Source organism: Macaca fascicularis, chromosome 14 (genome assembly GCF_037993035.2).
Source record: "Macaca fascicularis isolate 582-1 chromosome 14, T2T-MFA8v1.1".
NCBI classification, from domain to species: Eukaryota; Metazoa; Chordata; class Mammalia; order Primates; family Cercopithecidae; genus Macaca; species Macaca fascicularis.
In genome coordinates this window covers 103,044,511-103,072,402 of record NC_088388.1, presented here as the reverse complement: position 1 = coordinate 103,072,402, position 27,892 = coordinate 103,044,511, and the positions used below count along the sequence as shown (strand labels likewise).

Here is a 27,892-nt window from a genome sequence, read left to right as displayed (position 1 = left end):
CTCTTTTTTTGTGGCAAAGTACCATTATAACCAAGACTGGCCTGAAATTTGGAAGACTCAGTAGTTTGGGGCATTGTTCCATTCAATTTTATAGATTCATCAACTTTTACAGAGAGCATGTGTTATTTTGTGTCTCAGCACTGTATCTGGTTTGATTTCTCTGCATTATGTAAGTGTTTGTAATATCCTGTTCAGTTGAATATATGTGCTTCTTGTTCTGAACCCTCTGTAACAAACCATGTTCCAAATAGTTGATTTGCCCCCTCCCAATTTATTTGTATGTGAATGCAGTTTGGTTTTATATACGACTGCAATTATATTAAAGCATATAAATAGTTTATCTGCAATTTATAGTTATTATAGCTAATTAACACATTTTCATAGAAACAGTAACCCAATCTGAAGTATTTTAGTAAGAAGCTAAATATATTCTAGAAGCTGTTTGTGAAACTGTTAATTTCTGCAGGAATTAATTGCCATCTCCCTTGAATTGAGTAAGTAATATAACTGCAGTTTTAAAAATACACATTTATGAAAAGATACACACAAGCCAAGGGTTAAATTTCAGTTATTTTGCATAGTGCCTTTGCCCAACTATCTAAAACACAAGAAAGAACAAAATAATGTCTCCTTGGAGAAAAATTTATACATTGTAAAAAGGCACTCAGTTTCTTAATATTCTTTCTAAAACCTCTTGCGATATAAAAAGGACCTCCCCCCCCCCCACAAAGGTATCATTAGGAAATCAAGTTAGATCACTAACCCACTTCAGTTCAATAGACTGAGGTTTTTCAGAGCAGTTCACCATTCCAAGTTTCATAGTAAGAAAGTATTTGTTCAATTAAATCATGAGCATATAAACTAAATAATTGGAAAACTTTGGCTTAAAGTTACAGGACGAAAAGTCACTGTTACCACCAATATTCTACTTAAAAAACTACTTTACTGTGTCTCTGAGAGAATAAAAATGTAGAAATTCTGTACTAGACAGAATAAAAATCCTACAGAGTCTTTCTGATAATGAACCATCAGAGAGGGAAAGAAGTTACATTGGAGATATAAATTTTTGAAAGGAAGAAGGAAAATCTCCCCTGACTTTTTTCTACAGCCTACTCAGGAAATTTTACACAAAAGCAACCAGTTCCACAAGCCCTGGGGTGGATGAGGGCATCAGTTTAGAAACAGGTTTGTGATAACTCTGAGAATCAATGAAATTAACACTAGAACAGAAACAACTACCTCAGCTCATGTTAACTATACAGCATTAGCCCCAATTGGACAGAAGCAAACATACGCCAGAAAATACCCCTACAGTCTTCTTTATTCTTATTGCAATTCATTAAACACTTACTGAGCACCTTCCCTGGTAGCTAGCATGCCAGGGAACCCCACACCTTCCAGCTCATCAATAATTAATAAATATTTACTGAATCTCATTAGTGAATATCTAAATGTCACTTAAAAGTAAAGGCTAACAGTAACATCTTTCATTTCATAAAGGCTTCCCAGTAGTAAAATTAATAAAATAAGCTTTTTTTCTGCTCTTGTTTTTTAAAGAGTTTTATTGATCAAGATAGTTGAGGTTTTGCTGGATTTCTACTGGGTTTTACATATTGTTTTCACTCAGAACTTGCATGACTGTCCATGTCATACTTTAAAGTTAACATTGCAGTTCAAACGTATGTTGAACTTCAGCCATCAAAAGGAGTAAAGTACTGATACGTGCTACAATATGAATAAGTCTGGAAAACATTATGTTAATTGAAAGAAGCCAAACACAGAAGGTCTTGTGTGGCATGGTTCGACTTAAATAAAATACCCAGAGTTCCTAAATCTATGGAGACAAAACACAGATTGATGGTTGCCAGGGGCAAGGAAGAATGGGGAATGTGGAGCAATTGCGTAAGGTGTATAGGGTTTCCCTTTGGAGTGATGAAAATGTTTTGGAACTAGATGGAAATAGTGCTTGCAAAACATTATGAATGTGTTAACTGCCACTGAATTGTTCACTTTTAAATGGTTAATTTTCTGTTATATGAATTTAAACTTAATTTTAAAAATTGTACCATAATTTTTTTTTTATTTTTTAAGTCAAAAAATGCCCATTGGTTAATTGTATAAAATGTAAACGAATTCTGTATTCATTTACATTTTATGGATGAAACAGTAGTGTTTATAATATCTGGCCAGCGTTTTATTCAATAAATGTCAATGCAAAAACTATTTGAGATCTGTGTAATCACTGATTTTTTTTTTTTCTTTCAGGAATCACCATGCTATTATTAGAGATTTTCACCTAGGATTTTACCCATCTGTATTATCTCACTATACAATCACGTACCTTAAATTTTAAATCTTCCCAGGGACCTCTGTATTCATTTATATTTAAGTAAATCCTGCGATGCTGGAAGCTTGCACTTGGTATCACTCCCGTAGTGGAATCATTCTGGAATATCTGTTTACATGCTTCATCTTACACATCATTAATGAAGGTGTCAACTAAAAAGGTCACTAGCAGCAGTGCCTACAGTACCCCACTGATCATTTGAGTGGAATTTGATATATTGCCTTTAATAATTGCCCTGTTCTTGTCAACTAATTTTTAGTTCGGGGCCTTATGATCAATACAATTCAAATTAATTTTTCTCATTTTATATACCATAAAATACCATTTTAAATACCATATTGAGATGTTACCTAATTCCATGCTGGTGAAACCTAGGTACAAAACTTTCTTTGCTACTGTTGAGTGTTACTACTGACAGCATTTATGTTTAATTGCTATGATAGTTAATGACAATGGTTTTCATCATAATGGAGGGCAATTTTTGTTTTCTTTTTTTTTCCTGTATCACCTTGTGCTGCCCATTTCTTTTCTTGGCTATAATCTATAGACTGTTTTGCTACTCATTAGTACCTTTAAGGCCTGAGGAAATAACAAGGGCAAACTCAACTTCTGTTCATTTTGCCTGGCTAGCAGCCTGTTATCAATCTAGGAGGCAAGAGTGAGGATTGATAGTGTTGAGTTAAATGGATGTATGGTTTATCCATCAGTGTAAGAGCTAGCTTCCCTGACATGAACAATTAAGATTACAATCAGTCTTGGAGTTGGGAGGACTCTTGGAGTGATCCTCTGCCCCTGTGTTTCTCAACAGGAGTATGTGCTGCTGGAGATGGGGGAGGGACAGTTATTTGTCTTGCAAAACCCTTCCACACATTAAAGGACATTGAGTACCCCTGGACCTGCAGTACTAAATGCTGATATTTGCCAGGACATCCCAAAGTACCCCACACATTTCTGGGTGTTTCCGAGTGGAGCAGACCCACAGGTTATCACGTTACTTGATGAGCAAACTGAGGTCCGGAAAGGTTTGGTGCCTTGCCCAAGGGCGTATGTCCAGGAAGTGGCAAAATTGGTGTTAGAACCAAAATTATCTTATCTGGTCCGGTGCTGCTTCTATCAGCAAAGCTCTTTCATGTAAATGTTTTAGAGTAGAATCTCAAGTTGGGCCCTCAGGACTGGCCTGAGATTCAATTACCTTTTCCTACTCAATTTACTCTTTTTTTCATACCTTCTCCTTACTTCTGAATCACTCTATCACTCCCTACTTCCCTTCACTTCGTTTATTCTTATTTCACTGAGAAAATAGAGCAGAACAGTCTAGTCTTCACACCATCAATCCTGCAGTCTACCTGCATTTACACCCATGTGTGCTGTCTTCCTTCCTTTTACAAGTAATGAACTCTTCCTGCTCCTGCCGAGAGCCCAGTTCCTCCCTCATAGACAAGAGCTGGGCTGTATGAATTACCCTTTGTTCTCTCTTGCTTTTTCAAACTCTCCCTCCCACTGGACATATAACGTATAACCCATACTGAACTACCCATATATGTCCTGTCAACATATAACCATACCGAACTACCTTCATAGTAAAAGATGTTCTCTCATGGCCCCTACCTCTATTGTTATGATGTTTCTCTGCTTCCCTCAAAGAATTATCTCCTGAGAGTTGTTAGTTGCTCTCCCACCTCCTCCAGTCCAATTGGCTCCTCAACCCCCTTCTAACCAGGTTTTCTTTCTTTACCATCCTCACAGAGTCACTCTTTTCGAAGTTACCAACAACCTCCTCCTTGCCAAATCCATCAATTCTCAGATCTCATCCTAAACTCCTAGCCAGATTTGATAGGGTGACCCCCCCGTTCTTCATGAAACATTTTATTAATTTGGCCTTCTAGGCATGATTTTCTTTATTTCCCTCTTACCTCATTGGTTTATCTTTCTTGGGCTTCTTCGTAGGCTCCTGTTCCTCTGCTGAGCCTAAGATATTGAGCCTCTCAGGAGCCTAGTTCTTAGCCGTTCTATTTTTAACAATACAACCGAAAAAAAAAAAAAGAAGCTTAAAAAAATAAACCAATGTCTTTCCTTTGCTTAAAAACCCCTAAAAACCGTAACACTTAGAATGAAATTCAAACCCCTTATTTAGAACTACAAAGTCTTATGTAATCTAGCCCTTCTAGATTACTCTTTCAGCCACCCTAACCATTCTCTTTGTTTTTCTTCCTTGGACACTCTTAGTTTCTTCCTGCTTTAGGTCTTTGCTCTTTCTTTCTGAAATGTGCTTTACCCAGATTTTCTCAAAAGTTCTCCTTTCTCATCATCCAGGTTCTTCCTCAAATATCTGTTCCTCACAGAAACCTTCCCTGACCCTGTTGTCTAAACTACTATCTCCCCCTTCCATTGCCCCATGTTCCCTAACAGTGCTTTATCCTTTTTCATAGAAGATATCTCTCCCTGAAATGATATAGTTATTTATTTGCTGTTAATGAGAGATAATATGATAGAGTGATTTAACACATAGATTCCAGTTCCGTGAGTTCTGGATGCAGCCCCTGACTAGCTCTGTGACTTTGACAAGACACAACCTCTGCGTTCCTCAGTGTCTTAATCTTTACAGTTGAGATGTTGTTTAATTCTTACAGTTTTTTTGTTATAAAGCGAATTAAAATATATAACATACTTAGAATAAATGACTTACTTGGCAAGTGCTATGTGAATTATATGCATTATATTATTTTAAATGTTGTTTGAAACTTTCATTGGAAATAAGCTTCAAGAAGATGACTAGTGTGTCATTCTTGTGTACCACTATTTTTCTAACTCTGGAAGCAGTGCCTGATGCATTGTGTAACTTTCAGTGTCTATTTTTTGAATGAGCAAATGAATGGCATACCACAAATTGGACGTACGTCTCAGCATACTCTCAATTTGTACTTGTGACTTAAAAACCAGATAGCCTTGGGAATGGCCTGTATCATTAGCAAAGGTTAGTCTGTCAGGAAAAAGAGGTGACTTAGAATATTTGTAAAATAAAACAAGCCATCTGCTCTAGCTCTCCATAGGGTTTTGGTAATCTTTCAATTAGGTTTGTTTCTGTTAAGACATTTTCATTCATATGGAGAGAGACTAAGAAGATATAGAATGTTTGAGGTGAACTAGGAGACAGAACACTAACAAGTTAAAAGAAGTAGCTTTGTTCATTCAAGAAAGAAGAGAGTAGAAAAATAAATGAATAGCAGAATTAGAACTGGGGCTTGAATGTTTCACTCTATCTAGTTGCTTCTATAATCATTTAAGTATTGTTGCAAAAATTATTTCTCAGTATTTTCTATTTGGAATTGAATTTTCATTTCTACTTAGCTGGCTGGATTTGTCTGGGTCAGGATGTCACCCTCAAGATGAAGACATGGTCTCCTATTTGAGAGGTTTTGAATGCCTGTGCTTTTTAGAGTATTAAAAAAGTTAATAAAATGCAGTCAAATATAATATAGAAAAATGCTTCTATGAGAGAAATAAAGGTTGTCATTGATGAGATGTTAAATATGGCATTCAGAAATCTCTATAGTTCTCTCAAAAGTGTGCTGGATTATTCGTTTGTATTTTGGGAGACTGAAATAGTCAGTGGCGTTTTAATCACTATCAAAGATATAGCAAATTTGCATTAGCTATGTACTATAATCATTTGGCCAACTATGAATGAATGTAATGCACTTAATATGACCAGTCACCTTCCCCCATCCTCCATGGTGGCTCAACTAAAGGATGCTGAATCATGAACTTATTCTCAGAACTTGATGTAAGATATTAACACATCCATTTTGTTGCCTGCCAAGGGCTTTAGACCTTCATAAAACCATGGAAAGTTATAGTGTAGTGGAAATTTGAAACTTCCACAATTGCCACAACCTAAAATATGTTTAGAATTTTTTCAAAAGTAGAAATAATTTAAAAGTATATTCTCAGTAGTCTTACTTTGGAGTTTTTCCTTATTATTTTTTTTTTTAAATAATTTAACCTGCAAACAACCCCATCAAAAAGTGGACAAAGGGCCAGGCACGGTGGCTCAAGCCTATAATCCCAGCACTTTGGGAGGCCGAGACGGGCGGATCAAGAGGTCGGGAGATCGAGACCATCCTGGCTAACACGGTGAAACCCCATCTCTACTAAAAAATACAAAAAACTAGCCGGGCGAGGTGGTGGGCACCTGTAGTCCCAGCTACTCAGGAGGCTGAGGCAGGAGAATGGCGTGAACCCGGGAGGCGGAGCTTGCAGTGAGCTGAGATCTGGCCACTGCACTCCAGCCTGGGCGACAGAGTGAGACTCCGTCTCAAAAAGTGGACAAAGGATATGAACAGATGCTTCTCAAAAGAAGCTATTTATGCAGCCAAGAAACATGAAAAAAAGCTCATCATCACTGGTCATTAGAGAAATGCAAATCAAAACCACAATGAGTTACCATCTCATGCCAGTTAGAATGACAATCATTAAAAAGTCAGGAAACAACAGATGCTGGAGAGGATGTGGAGAAATAGGAATGCTTTTACACTGTTGGTGGGAACGTAAGTTAGTTCAACCATTGTGGAAGACAGTGTGGCGATTCCTCAAGGATCTAGAACCAGAAATACCATTTGACCTGGCAATCCCATTACTGGGTATATACCCAAATAATTATAAATTATTCTACTATAAAGACACATGCACACATATGTTTATTGCAGCACTGTTCACAATAGCAAAGACTTGGAACCAACCCAAATGTCCATCAAAGATAGACTGAACAAAGAAAATGTGGCAGATATACACCATGGAATACTCTGCAGCCATAAAAAAAAAAAAAAAAAGAATGAGCTCGTGTCCTTTACAGGGACATGGATGAAGCTGGAAACTATCATTCTCAGCAAACTATCACAGGAACAGAAAACCAAACACCTCATGTTCTCACTCATAAGTGGAAGTTGAACAATGAGAACACATAGACACAGCGAGGGGAACATCATACACTGGGGCCTGTCGGGGTGGAGGGCTAGGGGAGGGATAGGGATAGCATTAGGATAAATACCTAATGTAGATGACAGGTTGATGGGTGCTGCCAACCACCATGGCATGAGTATACCTGTATAACAAACCTGCACGTTCTGTACATGTATCTCAGAACTTAAAGTATAATAAAAATAATAATAATTTAACCTGAATCACTGAGAGTAGATAGTGTGGGAAGATTTTTGTATTTTTTATACAACTTAAACAGATTTGTTATTGAATACTTACGGAAAAAGAGCAAGCACCATTTCCTGTATTAATGAAGACATTTTCAAAACAGATACTTCGGAGTCATTATGCAGTGAGGCTTTGACAGTGGAAGCCTTGCCATATGGGGACATAAACTCATATGGCTATGGAATATCAATGAAATTGTTTTCTGTCAATTATTGTTTTGGAGTCCAAGTGATGGCAGTTAGCAATGTGTGAACAGAGAATATCATTGTTTCTGTTTTATTCTAACTACCCATCTGTTGCTTTAACTTTATGCTGTCATTTCTGATAGAATGAGGCCTGTAGCACTGGCTCTGACATATACAATTTTTCTTAATATCATTTAATTCTGAACTCTTGATGAGATACAACAGAAGTAAAGTTATTAAAGAGTGAATTGAAGATCTGGTTGGTTCAACAGGTAACAGAAGATGGCTTGTGTCTGCTTCTGGTGTCCTATTGATGTCATCAACTTCTTCGTGCTCCTTTCTCTTAATTCTGTCAGATATACCCCCGTTTTGTTTACCTTCCAGAGGCAATTGTAAAGGTCTCACTTTGCCGTTTTACTTCCCTTCACATTATTTTTCACACTGGATGTTAGTGGCAGATCTGTTTTTCTTTAGTTCCTTCTCAGACTTCTGCTTCCATGGCAACATAACAATCTGGTATTATCTTCCTCTCCTTGCCCCCCAGTTTCTGGACTCCTTACAGCTCCTATCATAGAATCACTAGCCCTCCGTCTTTCTTTCCCTCCTCAACCAGACACTCAGCAAACCTTTTTCTGGGCCTCCTCTCCTGTTCATAAGCACATCTCTTTATCAAAAACCTGCTCATCTTTTCCCTCACCGTTTGTGCAGTCCTACCTTACGTTCTGTTCATTGCATCTTGACTTTCAATAGCTCCATCAAAACTTGAAATAAATGTGAAAGTAACATCATTATGTATTTGTGCTTCTTCTGAAGTTTCTATTCCTTTGTCCAAATATTCTCTTAAAAAACTCAAAACCTAGGATTTACTTTCAGACTTAAATTCAGTCTATCACTATCCTTACCTATTAGTATAAAAATGATAAAATGTTGTTTCATCTATGCTTTTCCAGGGTAACCCAAGTTCATAGATAACTTAAATATTTATTTTGAGTATCCCATGCTCTCATTTTCTGATGTCAGTTTGTACTCACTTTTTTTGTTGCATAAACATGTACCACTTCTAAGGAGACTTGAAAATTAAAGCAGTTTGATCAATTTCAGCTGTAGTATGCATCTTCTTGGAAAAATTTATAGGATTATTTTATTAAATCATTTTAGTATTTTTAATGTGAGTTTCTTATCATTTTTAAGATATTTAACTTTACAGTCCAGAAATATTTTATAAATGTGTTTAAATAAGGTAATATCTCTTATATAAAGAGAATAGGACATTCTACTTTCAACATTTAGACATATACTGATCATTGATCATTCAGGCCTATTTTCAGCTTGTTGAGAAGTGCACAGCATGCTCATGAGCACAAAATTAAAAATCCGCTTCTAACACTAGTATGGTGACCAGCCATTCTGGTTTGCCCCAAGAATGTAAGGATACTGGGATACAAGCATATCAGTTTTTTGTTTGCTTGTATGTTTGTTTGTTTGTTTTCAGACAGTCTCCCTCTGACGCCCAGGCTGGAGTGCAGCGGCGCGATCTCCGCTCACTGCAAGCTCCGCCCCCCTGGTTCCCGTCATTCTCCTGCCTCAGTCTCCCGAGTAGCTGGGACTACAGGCACCCGCCACCACGCCCGGCTAATTTTTTTTGTATTTTTAGTAGAGATGGAGTTTTAGTAGAGACCATGTTAGCCAGGATGGTCTCCATCTCTTGACCTCGTGATCCGCCCGCCTTCGCCTCCCAAAGTGCTGGGATTACAGGGGTGAGCCACTACACCCAACCAAGAATATGAGTTTTAAAACCAGGACAGTCCCAGGCAAACTGGGATGAGATGGCACTGCAGACACTAGGTATATTGATCGCCCTTAGAGTGGAACCACTGGCAACTTTGCCAGATTAAAAGCACTTTAATGGTTTATTTGTAGATACCTTACATTTACATTTATATATGCAAATATTGATTAAATTGTCAACCCATAGCATATTTATTCTAATTATTTAAAATACTGTTCTAAATATTTTTAAATATTTTGAATTTTTTAAAAATATTCTAAATATTTAAAATATTCTTACTGTCTATGATTTACTTTTACCTTTTTTTATATAGCTAAGTCAAGGTTACAAAATGCCACTTTTTTTCTACATCGGCTTATTAATAACATGTGAGACTTTGTCCATTTATTCATTTATGTTGTCTATATTTATTAAGCAGATACTGTCCTTCACATAAAGCACTAAGGCAACCATATTGCTTTATGTTACTAGCACTAAAGATGCTAGCACTAAACTTATGATCATTAGACTAAAGATACAATTATTAATAAGATTATGACTACTTCAGAAAATCTTAGCATTTACTGGATTTTTGGCAGTAATTTAGGTTCCATTCTCAGTTTTATAAATGCCCAAGCATTTCTGTAACTGCTGTCTGGTTGGTATCTCATTGTCTTTGAGAATTCCTGTTCTATTATTCCCTGGAATTAAAGTATGTGACAAATGCTTCATCCAATTGACTCACTGTTGGTAGTCAATTCCTTGTGACTGTTTTGCTGATTGTTCCCCTATTGTGTAAGCCCCAAATCCTTTTCATTAACTTCATGAGAGAAGTATTTGTTTACAATTGCTGATATGGTTTAGATATTTTTCCTCTACAAATCTCATGTTGAAATGTGATTCACAGTGTTGGAGATGGGGCCTAGTGGGAGGTGTCTGGCTCGTGGGGGCAGATGCCTTGTGAATGGCTCGGTGTGCTCCCCGCGGTACTGAGTCCCCTATGCAAGATCTGCTTGTTAAAAAGAATCGGTGACCTCCCCCATGGCTCTCTTGCTCCCTCTCTCACCATATGACATGCCTGCTCCCTCTTTGTCTTTCACCTTGAGTGAAAGCTTCCCGAGGCCCTCACCAGAAGCAGATGCTGGTGTCATGCTTCTTGTACAGTATGCAGAACTATGAGCCAAATAAATTTCTTTACTTTAAAAATTACCCAGCCACAGGTATTCCTTTATAGCCACACAATGTGAACTGATACAATTGTCAAATTGTAGGAAGGATTGTAGCAAGTATTAAGCCCCTAATAGTAGCGAGTTGAATGCAGTGCCACTGTGGGCCAAGGCAGAAACAGACCACAAGCTTCACCTTGAAGTTTAGCCTAAGAATCGGCCATATGCTTACTCTAGGTTGAGAAGCTGAGTCATCAGAAAGGGACTCTGGAAGACTTATCTTCGAGGCGGTGATAGATCCTCAGATATGCCTGGGAGCTGCAGCTCTCAACACCAGTTTAGCAACAGAAGTTGGTGGCTGTGTGAAGAAATCCATCACCTAAAATGGTCTTGACATACAGCAGGTGGTCAATAAGATTCTGGTGAATAGATCCTGCCTTGTTGTAGTTAGTGTCTCAGATGGAGAGCAGGAACCATTTCCCTCTACTCCGCATTCTATATTTTGTGATTCAGTACTAAGTTAAACATTATTTTTAAAGATTTTACTCTGCATTTTTTCTAGTTCCTCTAACTGAACTTTTAAGTTCTTTAAAGGTTAATGGTGTAATTTAAATTTCTTCATCTCTCTGCATGATATTGGCCAATGACAAGACTTTTGGAAAAATACATTAAATTTTTAGTGACATGTAAGAATGCAAAACACTAATACCTTTTGACTGATAGACTAATTGAATCCTTAGACATGACAGGAGTTTGAACGGCAGAATATGTGAATTAATGTAATTTTAAATTAATTTTCCTCTGCATCTTAAGGGATCCTTATACTAAAGCCCTGATAAAGTAAGGTTTCAAAATGGTGATTGATGATATAGGGTAAGAATTTAATGGATTTAAGTAGTTACTTACCTGGAATATGCTTATTTGTTCATTGTCTGCTTTATTTGGACAAGGCATCAATACATCGATTAACGGTAGAAAAATATACCCGTAAAAAATACCCCTACGTGAAGCATAGCCCACATTGCCTCCTAGGGACTTTAACATAAGAGGAAATTATCTGGTAATTTGTATAGTGATGCTCTAAAAATGAGCCTTACTTATTTGAAATATAGAAAAACTGGATTTATAAAAGTCTCAATAAGAAAAAGCAATCAGAAAACATTCATTGCTGTAATAAGAGACAAAGCCACTCCAGGTACACCTATCTCAACAGCCTGTTAACTGGGCCCTCTGAGGAAGGCACAGAAGACACAGCAAGACTGCAAGCTCCATTTTTTTCTGATAACAGATCCTTAGAAATTCGAAGATTCTAATAGATGGACCTAGGTGTGGAAAGAAGCTGGGGTTCAAAAGCAAGTTTGACTGTGGCTTTACCTTGAAAATATTTTCATTTTTAGATAACTTGCCAATGATAAAAAAGTATTGTGGAATGGTAGCTAGTCTATAATCATAGCCCAGTTCCCACCATATAAATCAGTACACTTCTAACTAAGACAGAATCAGTTAAAATCAACTCAGACTTGCATTGTTTGGTTTTGTTTGTTTTCCTTCTTTCTCTACCCATCTTTCCGTTTGCTCCTCTTCTTTGTTTTCCAGGCTTTTGCAAACCCAAAGAATAACTAGGAATGTTGGCACTGATTAATATAATTGCATACAATTTCCTAGTGAGAATCCCAGATCACTCTCATCACTTAAGTGCTTATTTATGGAATGTTGGATGTCAGAAAATGGCCCTTTTATAACTGGCATTCTGAAAGAAGCACAGTGTTCTCTTAACTAAAATTACAACAGTTAATACCTGCAGTGAAGATGAATTTATACATGCAAACATCCATTTATCCTTTTCTTTTTGCAGAACAGATTTCCCCCTAGAAACAAGAAAATTTTTATGACCCAATATTTTAAGAAAGAGGTTAAGATTATATGTTCTGCTTATCTAAAACAACATCCATCTTCTGGTTTAACTGCAGCAGAATCTGTTGCTGGCAATCTTGAAATACATGGCTATCGCACTAGTGATTTTCTTTTAGGTAAGATGGTTATTTAAGTGAGTATTAGATGAAGCCAAGGATTTTTTAAATGGCTTGAGACAGGAAAGGTCTATTTCATCATGTGGTCTACTTTATCCTCATTTTTAATAGGGAAAATAAAACAGAAAATGAAGATTTGTTCATCCATTTCCAGGTAGTAAATTTCCAAAAGTAGATATTTATCAGTTGTGTTTTAGTAACCTGAAATTTAAGAGGAGGATTTTTGTTGCAGCATCAGTGATGAACATTTTAGACACATTAAAAGTGCATTTACTGGCTTGCTTCTTATTTTAAAAATAACCCCCATTACAAAATTTATTCTTTTGTACCAACATATTATTAATTTCATGTCCATTCTTTTTATTCTTAGTTGGTTGCAAGTCTGTCTTCTACCCCTACAAGGCAATAATCACCTTGAGGCCTGAAACTATAACCTACTCATTTCCTTATATATAAAAATCTGTCTGGGAGCTTATTTTATGTGTATTCAATAAATAATTGTTGTGTATATTCTGAGTCCTGCCTACTCTGTTGTCATTTCTACTGGCATAATTTGGTAGTTTCCACAAAATAAAATTTTATAAGAATTTTGCAGCTTTTGACCTAGCATTAAACTATGTCAGATAAAGAAGTTACAAAGGAACTTGGCATTCGAAATCAAAAAGCTTTGAATAGGACAATCTGGTGAGTCAGTCCATGTTTTATAAATTGTCAGCATATCTTGGTGGGATACATAAAATATAATTTTAAAAAGAAGTAAGACTAGGAAATGATAAAACGTATCCTATTATTTCAAGAATCCTTTTTGTTTCAGTTATATAGAGATATAGAGATATACAGATATATAGATAAACACGTATACATATATGTGTTTGTGTGTGTAGTGTGTAAAATTGGGTCACAATGTAATGTAGTTTGTTGTCAAAAAAATTTTAAAATCACTGAACTTTGAATATTTGAATGTTTCTAATAATTCTGAGCCTCAAATTTTCCATCTGCAAAATGGGCTTAAAAATAATTATTTTTGGCCTGATGTGGTGGCTCACACCTGTAATCCCAGCACTTTGGGAGGCCGAGGCGGGCGGATCACGAGATCAGGAGATCGAGACCATCCTGGCTAACATGGTGAAACCCTGTCTCTACTAAAAATACAAAAAAAATTAGCTGAGCGTTGTGGCAGGCACCTGTAGTTCCAGCTACTCTGGAGCCTGAGGCAGGACAATGGTGTGAACCCGGGAGGCGGAGCTTGCAGTGAGCAGAGACCCTGGGTCACTGCACTCCAGCCTGGGTGACAGAGCGAGACTCTGTCTCAAAAAAAAAAGAAATTATGATTATTTTTAAGTTTATCCTGAGGATTAAGGGCACTAATATGCAAAGTACCTCGCATGGTGCCTGATTTACGTAGAAGACAAGCAAGCAAAGTAGCCTTTTACTAAAACTAATCCATTTAAAATTTAATTGATTAGGACCTTTTTAAGTATACACAGAATTACATCAAGACTTTAATGAAACTAATTTTTCAAACACTTTTCTATTTGTAAGACAATGATTTTTAAAAGTTAATCAATAAGGGCATTGCTTAATTAATTCATTTTGTTTAATGATTTTTCTTTGAGGTCATTGCTTTTCAATTCAGTATAGATGTTCCTAATTCATTCATTCATTCACAAATCATATTTTTAGGATTTGGAATATGGCCAAAGAAACATGAAATTTTTAGGAGAATCCAAATGTGTCCTATGAGGAACAGTTAAAGAATCTGGTGAAAACCTACTGAAGCCTAAAAATGAATATGTGGGCTGATATTCATTTCATATATTAAAAAGCTTATCTCATGCCAGAAAGATTAAATGTGGTCTTGGCAGAAGGAAGAATGAAGACCGACTTATTGGAAGTTATGGGACAATAGATTTCAGCTCAAAATCAGAAGCAAATACTTATACCTGAGATTTTCTCAAAACATTATAGCTACCTCAGAAGGGGTGTTCTTCTAAGAAGGTAGGATGGGTATGGTCAGATTTGGTATCATGCAAACTGTCTTTTATCTTAAAGATTCTGTGGCTAACTTTAATGGGTCAGACACCCTGAGGAGTCCCATGTGATATATGCAAATAAGACTTTTTTGCATAAAGGAACCTTAAAATTGAGTTCAGAAGAAGATGCTGAGGATTTTGCATATTTTTGTCTGTGAGAGAATCCATGAATTTATCAGGTCAATTTACATTTATTCATAAGCATTTTGCTTATCCCTGACTTTACTCTGAATGTCTTTGTTAATTACACTTGTCTTGAGTGCTTAATTACAAACAAAAGTAAGAAAGAAATCTGTCCGTTTGATCATTTTTAGTAGTTCTACTGGGTGTAAAACTTTGTGCAAATGTTGACCAGATTGGGAAATGGAAGCATGGGAACACCTATAGAGAAGAAAAATGGGAGGTGAATTGATATTGGCTGGAAGGGAAGAGGTGATTCTCTTTAGAAAGGGTGATTAGTATTACCAAGAAGCAAAACAAACAAACAAAAAAGTATATGGGGATTATAAGGGAGAGTTATTTTTTTCTGTATCCTTTGGGAATGTTTTGTGTGGCTTTACATCTTGTTGGGAAAATAGAATAACTTAAAGGATATCCTAGATCATAATGAAGTTTTAGTGCTTGAAAAGTGACCCCCACTCAGGAAAAAAAAAAAAATTCATAGGTGAGGAATCTCAGTTGTAAAGTAGGTGAACTAATTTGTCTAAGTAATTAAGTGTAATCAACGCATACACTTGTTGATTTTGAATCCACCGTTGTAATACCAGTCTTGATAAATTACTGTCCTGAAACATTTCCCCTGCATCTGATGGCCTCAGGAAGCTGCAACTTTTCTCTCACGTACTTTAGCCATGGGTTGCAATTAAGTCTAGGGACTTCCATTTTCCACTGTCAGTTCTAATAAAGACTAGCATTGTCGGAATGGATAATTCTGAATGAGGCCTTAGAGATCTTCTCATTCAAAAGTTTTCAAATGTTATTTGAACAGTGAACACATTTGTTCAAACAATATTGATGTAGCAGCAGCTTAATGTATAAAGCAGATTTTTACTTTAAAAAAGCGAGAGAGAGATGATCTAGTTGCAATGAGTATTAGAGAACCTGGACCACTGCCTGTGCCTACCTCTCACTCCCACTACTGTACAACTTGACTCCCAAGAAGTACCATAATTTCTTTTTTTTAAAAAAAATCTAATTTATTGCCTTTGTTTTACAGTGAGAGTTTCTTTGAATGCAGGGGAAATAGAAAATTAATGTAGCATCCTTGGAGATAAATCCACTTTCTCAAATATGGCAAAAATAGTCGTTAGCTGTGGATTGCAGGGTGACTGCAGGGGATCCAAGAGAAGGGAAGGTGTAAATATGAGGAAATTGGTCCTTATGCTGCCCCAAACAGACATGTGTAAGTATTAGTTAACATCACAGTGTAATTGACCCACCATTTCTAATGCCTTTCCGAAAGAAAACAAAACCTGTGAAAATGGGCATATTTCAATATAAAGAATTGTTAGTGCCGATGTGAAATAGTTTTATGTGGATGCCTTGTAAGGTCTGCAGCCATAGCATTTTTCCAGGGAATTCTACAAAATAGCAATAATTTGAATAAGCCACCTGTAATCTGATAGGATAGTGTCTCTAAAGGAAGAAGCTGGTTTTCTTTTTCATGGATTATCTGGAAATCAGCTGGAGCCTCCAGAGCCTTCCCAGGATGTCTTTCAGTGATCTCTGGACAAGGGAAATGGAAGAGGGACCAAGACCAAGGAATCAGGATTGATGTAGTTACCCATCTGAGAACGTAGTCCCAAGGCCAGGTTTAGTTGTTACTGATGATTTTTAATGATTACATTGCCAGTGAGCTCTTACTGTATAATTTCCGGGGACCTGAGCCTCCCTCAAGGTGGTGACATATTTATAACGTGCTTTAATGCTCTTTTCGTCCTGAATCCATGACCGAATGTGTAATTTCCTTGTCCGAAGACTCATCTTTCCCATTTACCATCCTAGAGCATAAGGGCAACTCTCCCTCAGGAAGAAAGTAAGTCTGCGTGCCAGTGGTGCCGATGACTAGCACATTTTTCTTCAAATCGATGGAACATTGATGTCTCCGGAGCATATCTAGGCCTAGAAGCATATCCATGGGTTGATCCTCAAGTATGGAGAAAGAGCACTGTAAGAAATCACCTTCAATTTGAATCTGAGCTAGATGAACACGGCCAATAATTCTCTGTGTGCCCACTCCTTTAGCAACCCCAGCCCACCGTCGGTCCACCAGCCTCATGATGTTACATCGCTCGGCACAAGCCTGGCTCATAATGGTCATCTGGGCGCCAGAATCAACAAAAGCCTTCAAAGGATGCCCATTCACTTTGCAGTTAATATAGAGCATCGTCACTTGTCCGAAACTCTCGGGGGCCTCTTCTATCGCTATATTCATGTTTTCTTCAATGTTCTGCTGCCGGATTTCCTCTTCTATTTTGGCCTGAGCTTCCCGGTCCAGGGGGTCGGCCGTGTAGAGATGAAGCCTCTCTTGCTCTCTCAAGGCCTTTTCCCTTTGCTGCGCCATCAGCACCTGAGAAAAGGTCTCAAGGCTTCCGCTGAGCAGGGCTTCCGCCAAGGGGGGGTTGCGTTCCTTGAGCAGCGACAGATCGTGCGGGTTGGAGAGCAGCATGCTGCGGATCAGGCCGGGGCTGCCCAGACCTTGCGGGACGCCCACCGTCTCTCCGGAGGCCAGGCCATGAGACCGCTGGGCGGCGGGTGTGCGCTGCTGCTGCTGCCCTGGGTGCTGCGGGCGGGAGCTGGACGTCCCGGGCACCGCAATGCCGCTGAAGTCTATACGAGGCTGGTTCGGGGCACGCCCTGGAGCCCGGGGTCCCACATTGTCCTTCTGCAGTAAAACCACGACATCGCCATCTTTGAGGCCGTAGGAGCCCAGGGAACAGTGGTCCTCGATGAGGAGTCGCTCCATGTGGATGATCTGGATCTCTTCGGCGGGGACTCTGGACTCCGCCTCGCAGAGGACCTTGAAGTTTCGGAGCTCAAAGTCGGGGCTGACCTGGAGGGAGAAGGTGGCCTCGGAGAGGTCCCTCCGCACGCAGTACACGGTGATCAGCATGGCGAGGGCCCAGGCGGGCCAGGCGGGCAGAGGGCATGGGCGGCTCGCTGGCGGGCTGGGGCGGGCCTGCGTCGTTGGCGCCGCTGCTCCTCACGACTCCGTAGGTCGGGACCCCTCGGGCTCATTCACCTCTCAGAGAGGAGCGGACACTCATCTGTCTGGGGGCTGCCTCCCAGCCTCAGTGCCTGCCGTGTGGCCAGGTGGAGCCTTGAGGTAGCACGTTGTGTTCCAAAGTCCATTTGTAAGTGCGCGGTTTGGAACCTAGAATGCCTACTCCCATGGAAACACAATGGCTCAAAGCTGTCAGGTTTCAAGGCCAGCCCTTGGAAGCCTATTTAACACATGATATGAAAGAAATGACCTCAACACATTTTTTTTTTTTTTTTTTTTTGAGACAGGATCTTATCCTGTCACCCAGGCTGGCGTGCTGTGGCATGATCACAGCTCACTGTAGCCTCGACCTCGTGGGCTCAAGCAGTCCTCCTTTCTCAGCCTCCTGAAAAGCTGGAACTACAGGCACAATCTACCATGCCCGGCTAATTGTTGTATTTTTTTTTTAATAGAGATGGGGTCTCACTATGTTGCCAGGGCTGTGTTTTTTTGTTCGTTTGTTTTTTAATAGAGACGGGGTCTCACTATGTTGCCCGGGCTGGCCTCCGACTCCTGGGCTCAAGCAATCCACCACACTTCGGCCTCCCAAAGTGTGAGCCAATGTGCCTGGTTTTTCAATACTTTCTAAACAGCATATTATCATTCGTTTTGTTCATATTAGAGTTGTATTCTTTGTACTTTTGTTTTTTCCCCAAACAGTAAGGATTTGTTTCTTGGCGTGGCAAGTACCATCGTATGTGCACAGTAGGAAAGTCAGACTTGGAGCCTGCCCTTGAGGAGCTCACATTTCTGGAAAGGGATAGACAGGTGAATGGGTAATCACAATACTAAAGGCAAAACTTTTACAAAGACATTTTCAGGGTACTTACTGCCTTCAGTATCACCAACAGAACAGAGGATGTTTTCCTAAGGAGGAGACAAGCTGGATGTTGAAGGATGAGCATGTTTCAGGTGAAAAGTGGTCTCACTCCAAAGGAAAGCCGTTTCATGTTACAAAAGCAGGAATTTATGGCAAGGACTGTTATTTCTAGAGAAAGATGAGACATTTTATGCAATAAAATAATGTACATGACTTTGAGTACCAGGATATGAAACTGGAAAAAAATTAGTTGGAGCCAATGTATGAAGTCATATATGAATCTAAGGAGTTTAAATATTAAATATTATCAATTAACAATAATTCCCCCTCCAAAAAAGAAAGAAAAAAGAAGTAGGGAATGAAAGGAAAGGGAAAAGATTTGAAGCAGGTATTTGTGATTTTTTTTTTAAATTGACTTAAGGAAGAGGCTTCTTGCAACACATGGAGGACATAACGTGGCAGGAGGGCCAGGTAGCAGGCTTTTCCGGTGGTTCAAAGAGGGAGCTGTTGCTAGAGTGTGGAAATGTCAGGAGGACTGAAGCCAAAGCAGTAGAGAAGAAACATGTTTCTTGAGTAAAATGGACAGAATGTGCATACATACCCCTTGGAGGTGGGGAGTGTAAAAGAAATGGAGTGTGTGGATAACACAGAGCATCTCTAAAATGGGATATAGGGTAGATCGGCCATTGCCTTGAAGGGAGTGAATGAATGAGATGAACCTTTGAGGTGACCCACTTGACATCAGTTCTGTAGGAAAATGCATTCAGGATGCCACCCTAGAGTCCAATATGCCTCTCTCTGACACTTGGGCACAGCCACCTTCCCCCTACTCTCCCCCACCCCAACTTACACACACATGTGTACACACACACACACACACACAGGAGGCTGTCATGGTAAGGGTGAAAAGTCCTTCAAGGCAAATGATGATTGGGTAGAAATCCTTGCATGCCAGTTATTTTCCTCTATGTTTAATAAAGTGTTTTATGGCCAGGCGCAGTAGTTTCCGCGTGTAATCCCAGCACTTTGGGAGGCCGAGGCAGGCGGATCATGAGGTCAGGAGATCGAGACCATCCTGGCTAACACGGTGAAACCCTGTCTCTCCTAAAAATACAAAAAATTAGCCGGGCTTGGTGGCAGGCGCCTGTAGTCCCAGCTACTCTGGAGGCTGAGGCAGGAGAATGGCATGAACCTGGGAGGTGGAGATTGCAGTGAGCCGAGATTGCGCCACTGGCATCCAGCCTGGGTGACAGAGCGAGACTGCATCTCACAAAAAAGTGTATTGCACGTACAGAACTCCTGTTTCCCTGGCTTGGTCCTCTCAGGTGTACCTACTTGTGAACCAAGATAGTCAGTATCCTCTGCCTAGTCCCCCACTTCTTTAAAGTGTTGTTACAAGGACAACATTATACCATTATACCATTATGGAGAGAAGGAAGTTCACATCAGCCTAAAGAATTATTTTCTCATGCGTTTGTCTCCGATGGAAGACTATGTCTCACTCACTGCTCTAATTATCATAATGTTTCCATACTCATATTTGCTTATATTAGAAACGTTGACTGAACACCCAGTGTATGTGAAGCATGTGCTAAGTTCTAGGGAAACAGACACGAATAATGTTAAATATAGGCTGTATTCTTAAAGGAGCTCACAGTCTAACTTAGGGCACATGCACACACACAAATTGAGGTGTAAAAAAATAGCACAGTAGGAACCATGATACCTTAGGAGAAATTAATAATATCTGGAGAAGAGATGAAGAAGCTGGTGAGGGATGTTGGGCAGAGAAGACATCCTGAAAGAGCTGGGTTTAGAAAGATGACAAGGAGTCAGCCTTGCCGGGTGGGCCAGAGTGGAGACGCAAAGGCTGAGAAGGAAGATGACCTGACTTAGAGCTTTCAACTGGAAAGACAGTGTTTCATGATATGAGGAATTTTTTTTTTTTAATTTTAAGAAAAAAAAAATCTAGCATTGTAATTTTCACCATTTTTACAAATGAATGACCCTTTGACTCAATAATATTATGTTATGGTTCTTTGTACCCTGACAAGTTTATCAGAGATTACTAGTGGTTTCTCCTGAGTTTGGAAACAATTATCATGTGAGATGTCACATGCAAACTACTCTGCTAAAGAACAGATTGAGAAACCAGTAAGACTTAAATTCCGTGTTCCTTTATCTTTTTTTCCCCAAATAGCTTTGTACAATTTGTTCTTAAAACCATAGCAAGGGGGATTATACTGGGACTTTTGTTTTTTTAATAGCAGATGAAATTATTTTTGTAGGATAAGCTTCCTTTTGTTTTTCATAAAGCAAAAATTGTGAGTTCACATGAAAAGAAACTAACATTTTTTTTTATACCATTGCCTTCATACTGAACATACTTAAATTCTATGTGATATGTTTTATTATCTCACTGTAATTTTTTACTTTGGGTGGCATTTTACATTTATGTGTTTTTCAGCATTTTACCTTTTACTGAGAACAGACACTGGAAAGCAAAAAGCCTCAAGGTCTGGCCAATGAGCTGTCATCATTCCATAGGTCACAGGATGTCAGGGTTGGCAGGGATCCTTTGGATTCCATAGTCCAGCCACCCATCCAGCCCTTAAATCTGTTGCAAAACAGCCTGGAATCTGTAAAGATAAACACAGTCCCCTGTGTTTAGTGCTTCTGTGTAGACATTATTTGATTCTTTCATTTTACCCAGCATGATTGTGATTCAAATACTGTGTGTATAATTCTCCCAACTCAAAACTTTAAATGAAAACGTCTTCTGACTGTATAATGAACTTGGAGATATTGGAAATATGTGTATATATATAAAAATATAATATATCTATATACACGTACACATACACACACACACACACCTAAACATAAACTGTTGTTATACCATAAATCCCTATCATATAGTCTGTTGAGAAATGGGTTATCCGAATTATTGAGGTGTGTAAATCTAAGTAACCGAGGTTATCAAAACTTTTCTTGAGGAATTCTTTGTGAAGTATATTCCCTTACTTTTATCCCTTAGTAAGTACAATATAAGAACATAATTAAATCTTTTTTAATAAGTGAGATTACTGCAGAGTCTCCAGGCTATCACTCAGAAATCAATTCTGATTGTGTGGCCTAAATGCCCAGAAAACAGAAGAGATGGTACTGATTTCATACTAACCAAGTAAATAACCCCAAAGTTATTGTTTGGAATAAATCCACAATACCTTTTGTAATTTGCCTCTTTCTAAAAACTTAATGCAGCAAAAAAGAAAAAACGAAAATGAAATCCAGATAACTGATGGTTTCAGTTATGATAGTCAGTTGATATTGAAACTACTATCTCTTGCTATACTAAGCAAAATAATTGTCTTTTTAGTGAAAAAAAAATAGAATACCTATACATAAATGTCACTATGTAACATATACAATAATTAAACCATGCTAAATACATACATTTGCTTGCTACATTGGGATTTCTTCCTTTAAGTATGTACCTGGTATTACCTTTAATGTGTAATGAAGACTTATTAAGAGAGTTAAATCATAACTTGAGATTTTCAGCGCAATTTAGAAAAGATAGAGAATTTTAAAAGCTGTACCCTTAGGTTAAATAATTAATTTTTTCATAATTGTTTTATTTGCTTTACAGTAATACAATAGTTTCATTGCCCTTCAACCTGGTCTTCATTATTCTCCAGCCTGTTAAGATATTTTATTGGAAACTAGGTGGATGCTGTCTACATCAGGGATCTCCAAAATTATTTATGGGTGGTTTAATGTGAATGTAAATACAGGTTGAGTTTCCCTTATCTGAAGTGCTTGAGACTAGAAATGTTTGAAATTTCATAGTTTTTTGAAGTTTTGGAATATTTGCTTATGCACAATGAGGTGTCTTTAAAATGAGACCTAAGTATAAACACGAAATGTATGTATGTTACAAATGCACCTTATTCACTTAGCCTAAAGGTAATTTTATACGATAATTTGTGCATGAAACAAAGTTTTAACTTACATTTTGACTAAGACCCCTCTCATGAGGTCAGGTGTGGAATTTTCCACTTGTGTCATCATGTTGGCACTCAAAAGGTTTTAGATTTTCGAGCTTTTTGGATGTCAGATTTATGGTTTAAGGATGTTTGGCCTGTAATTAGTGGATATCATAGTTTAACTTTATGAATTTGTTGATGGTACTACACACTTACTTATCATACAATAAAAATTCTCAAAATGACCACTTTCCATGTTATCCACATACACTCACCTCTGTGACATGAGACTCTTAACTTTAGTGTACAGAGTAATAGCATGCAGTCCACCCAAGCAGGAAAGATCTAGCCACTGGCCAAGACACCTCAAAAGGTATTTATATGGCACATCGCTTCATTTATGGTGACATTTTGGGCCAGTCTTTATAGAATGAAATTTATTACCTTCCAAATAGGACAGAGTATATTGAGAGATTCCAAAGAAATTTTTAAAAGTGTACCATAACAACATGGTCATTTAGATATTTTATGAATTATGTACATGATAGGTAATGTTTCGACAGCTGTCTTATAAAAGACAAAATTTCAGATTGTTGTTTATGTAGCTTTCTCTAGTCTAAACAGCAGCTGAGTTAATTGATTACCATAGTAATTAGCATGGCTAAAGCCCATCTGTCTATAGAATTTAATTGTATTCCAACCATGAAAGTGAAAAACAAAGCCTAATCAACAAAAGCTTCACTTTTTGAAACAACAAATGTGGATCAACTCACCTATTTTTCTCAGAAAAATTAAATTTAGCATCCTGTATAGAAGGAGAATTCCTTCTTAGGCCATCCCAATGGTATCTAGTCCATAGCATATTGTATTTTATTTTTTAAATGGTTTGGGAACATTAATGTCTCTGCAGGTTGTCTCTCTATTCTGAAAGATGTGGCACTCCCATGCCCATCCTCTGTTCCATTACGCTTATGAATATTCCATCTCACTCAGCTCATAAAATGTGCTTAAGTGCTGATATACTCTTGTTTACTTATGTATTGGCAAAATATTTCGGTGCTACTTATTCACAGAAGTCGTTGGAGGCCTCCAGAGGACAAGAACTAATCAGAGTAACCACGTACTCTAGCTTTCAAAATCAGGGAACCAATTTATGATTCTGAAGAGAAGATAGTATCATTGATTTTTTTTTTTTCTTTACAAGCCTTAAATGAAATAGAACTGAAATCTCTCAGGCAACTCTAAAAAAGCTGTTTTTGTCTTTTATTTTTCTGCATTTTTTTTTTTTTTTTTACTTCAAAACAACTTAAAACACTATTAACTGTGAACAAAGACTTGGTTTTATTTCATGTTCTTACTGCAGTGTTTTTTATCTAGAATGTAGGGTTGTGGTGGCTCCTTCCTGCCTGTGGCTAAGAGACAAGAAACCCAGTGTTCCAAGGATAACTTGTAAATTACTATTTACACAAATGAAATATACTGGCGTTAGACTGACATCAAAAAATGAAACCCCACTGTAGTTGAGGTTTCTGATATTAAAATTGGGCTCTGAGACCATTTCTTTATAGAAAATGTAAAGCAAACAGGATTATCAGCTCCTCAATATGCAACAAGCCAATCCCTGGAGAAAAAAAAAAAAAAGCAAAAACAAAACAGAAAAGAGGACAAATTCAACTAAGAGGCATAATTTGTATTCGTAGGGATGTATATAGCAAATTTATCTAGCAGTTAGCCTTAGGTCTGTACCTTCTCTGTTATAGTGTTAGGTAAGATCACCCCTTTATGATATTGGATTTTTAAATCTAAAACAACTAGGATTATCCTAAATACAGTTGCCTTCCTAAGAAAAAGGAATCCATGCTATGCTTTTTTTTTTTTTCTTTGACGGAGTCTCACTCTGTCGCCCAGGCTGGAGTGCAGTGGCGCGATCTCGGCTCACTGCAAGTTCTGCCTCCCAGGTTCACGCCATTCTCCTGCCTCAACCTACCGAGTAGCTGGGACTACAGTCACCCGCCACAACGCCCGGCTAATTTTTTATATTTTTAGTAGAGATGGGATTTCACCGTCTTAGCCAGGATGGTCTCGATCTCCTGACCTCTTGATCTGCCCGCCTCGGCCCCCCAGAGTTCTGGGATTACAGGCATGAGCCACCATGCCTGGCCTATGCTTTTTTAATCTAATAGGCTGTAAGCTATAACTTCTTACCAAGGAGGTCAGGAGATTTGTTCTTTGAAAATATCAATTCAGTCTGCCCTCGTGACCAAAAAGAGTCAACAAAATGCAGGCATCTGCAAAAAACTAGTATCAAAATTTAATCAATGTATGTTATTCTATTTTGTTATAAAAGGACAGTATTCTATATCTGCAGTTCTGGAAAAATACTCACATAAACACACAAGAACTGGATAAGATACAAATCAGTGACATAGAAAGCCTGTTGTGGCTTTGAAGTCACAAAAGTAGAGCTTACGTGCCCTGGATTTGTCACTTTTTATCTGAATGTCCTTGGACAAAGCATTAATTTATCTGAGCTTCATTATCCTCTTATGTAAAATGAGGATGATGACAATAATCTCTTTTCCATAGGATTTTGCTGTGGACTTAATGGATAATTTGAATTTGTCTTGTAAACAGAGAAGCACTCTACCAAAGTATGTCATTTTTCCTCGTATGAGTGAAAACAATAATTAATAACCTGGAAAAGTAAGACAAGAGGATGGAATTCATAAATGCTAAAGAACATATGTAGATTAATTTTTAACTCCTTATTGACTAGGACCAGGTCAGAACTGTCACAGCTCCCTTCAACCTTGCATTCATTCCAGGATGTCGCAGATGGTTCATAACAATCTTGATCACCAAATCTGTTTCAAAACCAGGGAGTAACTTTCAAAAGTTGAATAAATACACCCTTTCATTGGATATGATTGTATCGTGTTCTTGAATGTCATTTTTAACCATAGCAGTCTGCAAGGTGTTCTTGGAGCTTAAATAAAGTAGATGACAAAGTCTTTGTTCATAAGGTGCTGATAGAATTGTTAAGCAGACACAGCACAATGAAAAAACAGTCTGTTCATCATAATTAATAGTGAAAAAGTGTAGTATATTAAGTTAGGTTAATATGGCTTATCTTGTTTGCAACAAAACCGTTGAACTTGACATCAAGCCTATAAGTATAGTCTTTTCTATAAGTTACTATTTGGAATCCCTGTTGGGTAAGTTTATTTGTTGCATGGAACAATGAAAGAGTCTCAGTCCACAGGACACTTCCCTCAAAGGCTTTTTAAAAAAAAAAAAAAAAAAAAAAACAAATCCCCAAAACAAATTACAGAGTTAAGCAGATCAAACATTTCACAGTGAATGCCCAGAGTTATTTGGACTAGACATTGTAACCATGAGGCCATAAGGTTTTCAAGCCTAGGGGACTGCTCTAGACAAATGATAGCAGGCATCCAAATGTTCCTTTAAAAACTGGAATTTTTTAAAATGGGATTTTGACAGAGGTCATTGATCTGTGGTCATGGGATAACAGATGAATTATCTCAAATCTGGTGCTTCAAACTTTTTTAGTAGTGTGCATCATGGTTTAAAAAAATGTTTTTTGGTCACATTCAACATTTGTATATTTACAAACTATATGTCATATTGTAAAACATAAGATATAAAATGGATGGAAATTATAAATGGGTTAGTTAATATATGTACAAATTAAATGTCCAGTATTTTCTGACACTCACCAATAGATCTTAAGGCGCAGAAACCTCACTTCTGAAACTATTAGAAGACAATTCATTCCCTGTTGCTTTGAGTGAATGGCCAAGGATCAGGTTTCCTTTCCAGATGGCATGGATTAGGATCAAAATCGGAAGGCAAGGAAAGTGTAGTCTGAGAAGCACAAAGGGAAAGCAAACATATAGGCACTTTCATGGGCACAGACTAGCCTCTCCTGATACAGTATTCATCAAGTGGAGGTCAGGAGAAGATAGTGTTACAGCTATGGCTGCAGAGTTGGGAGCAACAGCAGCAATGGCCGGAGCAGCAGGAACACAGTCCTACCTACCCCAACTTTCACCCTTCCTGTCCCAGTATAGGGTGCAGAAATGCAAAGGCCACCTGAGAGCCCATGTGGTGCCTAACAGATATGTGGGTGAGTCCAAGAGAAAAGGTCAAAATAAGGACAGCACAGCAGGTTTAGAAAGACGTTACCTCTGCTTCCTAGAGGCTGGAAACTCATCACTTCTTTGGAAAGGCAGACAAGTGAGCAAACAGCACTATGATTCTGTGATGCTTCTTCTTTTGAAGCAGACAGTGTTGCTGCCCTGCCTCATCTCCCTGTGCTCACATTTGTGTTCCTACAAATGCTGACACCTTCCCCTTTCCAGTGCCCTGGGGTCTTAGTTTCTCTGCCCTTGGGAGGTTTGCTCAGGCCACCTCAGTGAGGAAATGCTGAGGCTTTCATACCCTTAGGGGAAACTCTGGGGTCTTATCCTGGTCTCAGTCTATCCACTTTCTCACCTGTAGTTCCTGGGATGACCTCTCAAATAAAGACTGCCTGCATCTACATCCTTGTCTCAATGTCAGCTTCTGGGGAGAAACAAACCAGAACTGAATTTGGCAGGAGTGGGAATGTTTTATATTTTATCCATTGTATCGATTGTGTTGTGTTTGTTTTTCTCAAGTAATTTTTTCTAGAGTCTCAAACAATTCATGTAGATTTGACGGAAAGCTAGACACAATTGAACCCCATACCATCTGGTCAAAATTTTGGTGCCTGTGTCAAGGTTCCATTTTGGTGTGTAGCTTTCATTAATTCTGCATGTTCTGTAACAGTGTTCTCAACTTTTGCTTTAAATTGGCTGATTCAGCTTTAAAAGTGCCTGTCAGTAGATCTCAAACTTTTATATAGTTGGTAATTACAGTATGTAATAAAATGTATCAGACTGACAGTTTGGCATAAGCCCTAAGGGCATGGGCTTTGGATGTGCCAAGATTTGAGTCCCCACTTTGACACTTGTAGTTCTACACAAAAGTTTCTTTACATTTGAAAGAATGATCTCAATGTTGATATCCTATTGACTCCTGAAAAA

At 38.2% G+C, this 27,892-nt stretch overlaps 2 protein-coding genes across 4 annotated transcripts in view; one reads left to right on the top strand and one right to left on the bottom strand.

Moving 5' to 3' along the window:
• The window catches only part of PDGFD (platelet derived growth factor D), a 247,808-nt gene that overhangs the window by 103,548 nt on the left and 116,368 nt on the right, over nucleotides 1-27,892 (top strand). The gene's annotated exons all lie outside the window — the stretch shown is intronic.
• On the bottom strand, nucleotides 15,909-19,161 carry DDI1 (DNA damage inducible 1 homolog 1). Its single transcript, XM_045371109.3, has one exon. The coding sequence runs from the start codon at nucleotides 17,844-17,846 to the stop codon at nucleotides 16,656-16,658; it is 1,191 nt and encodes a 396-aa protein (XP_045227044.1). The 5' UTR covers nucleotides 17,847-19,161; the 3' UTR covers nucleotides 15,909-16,655.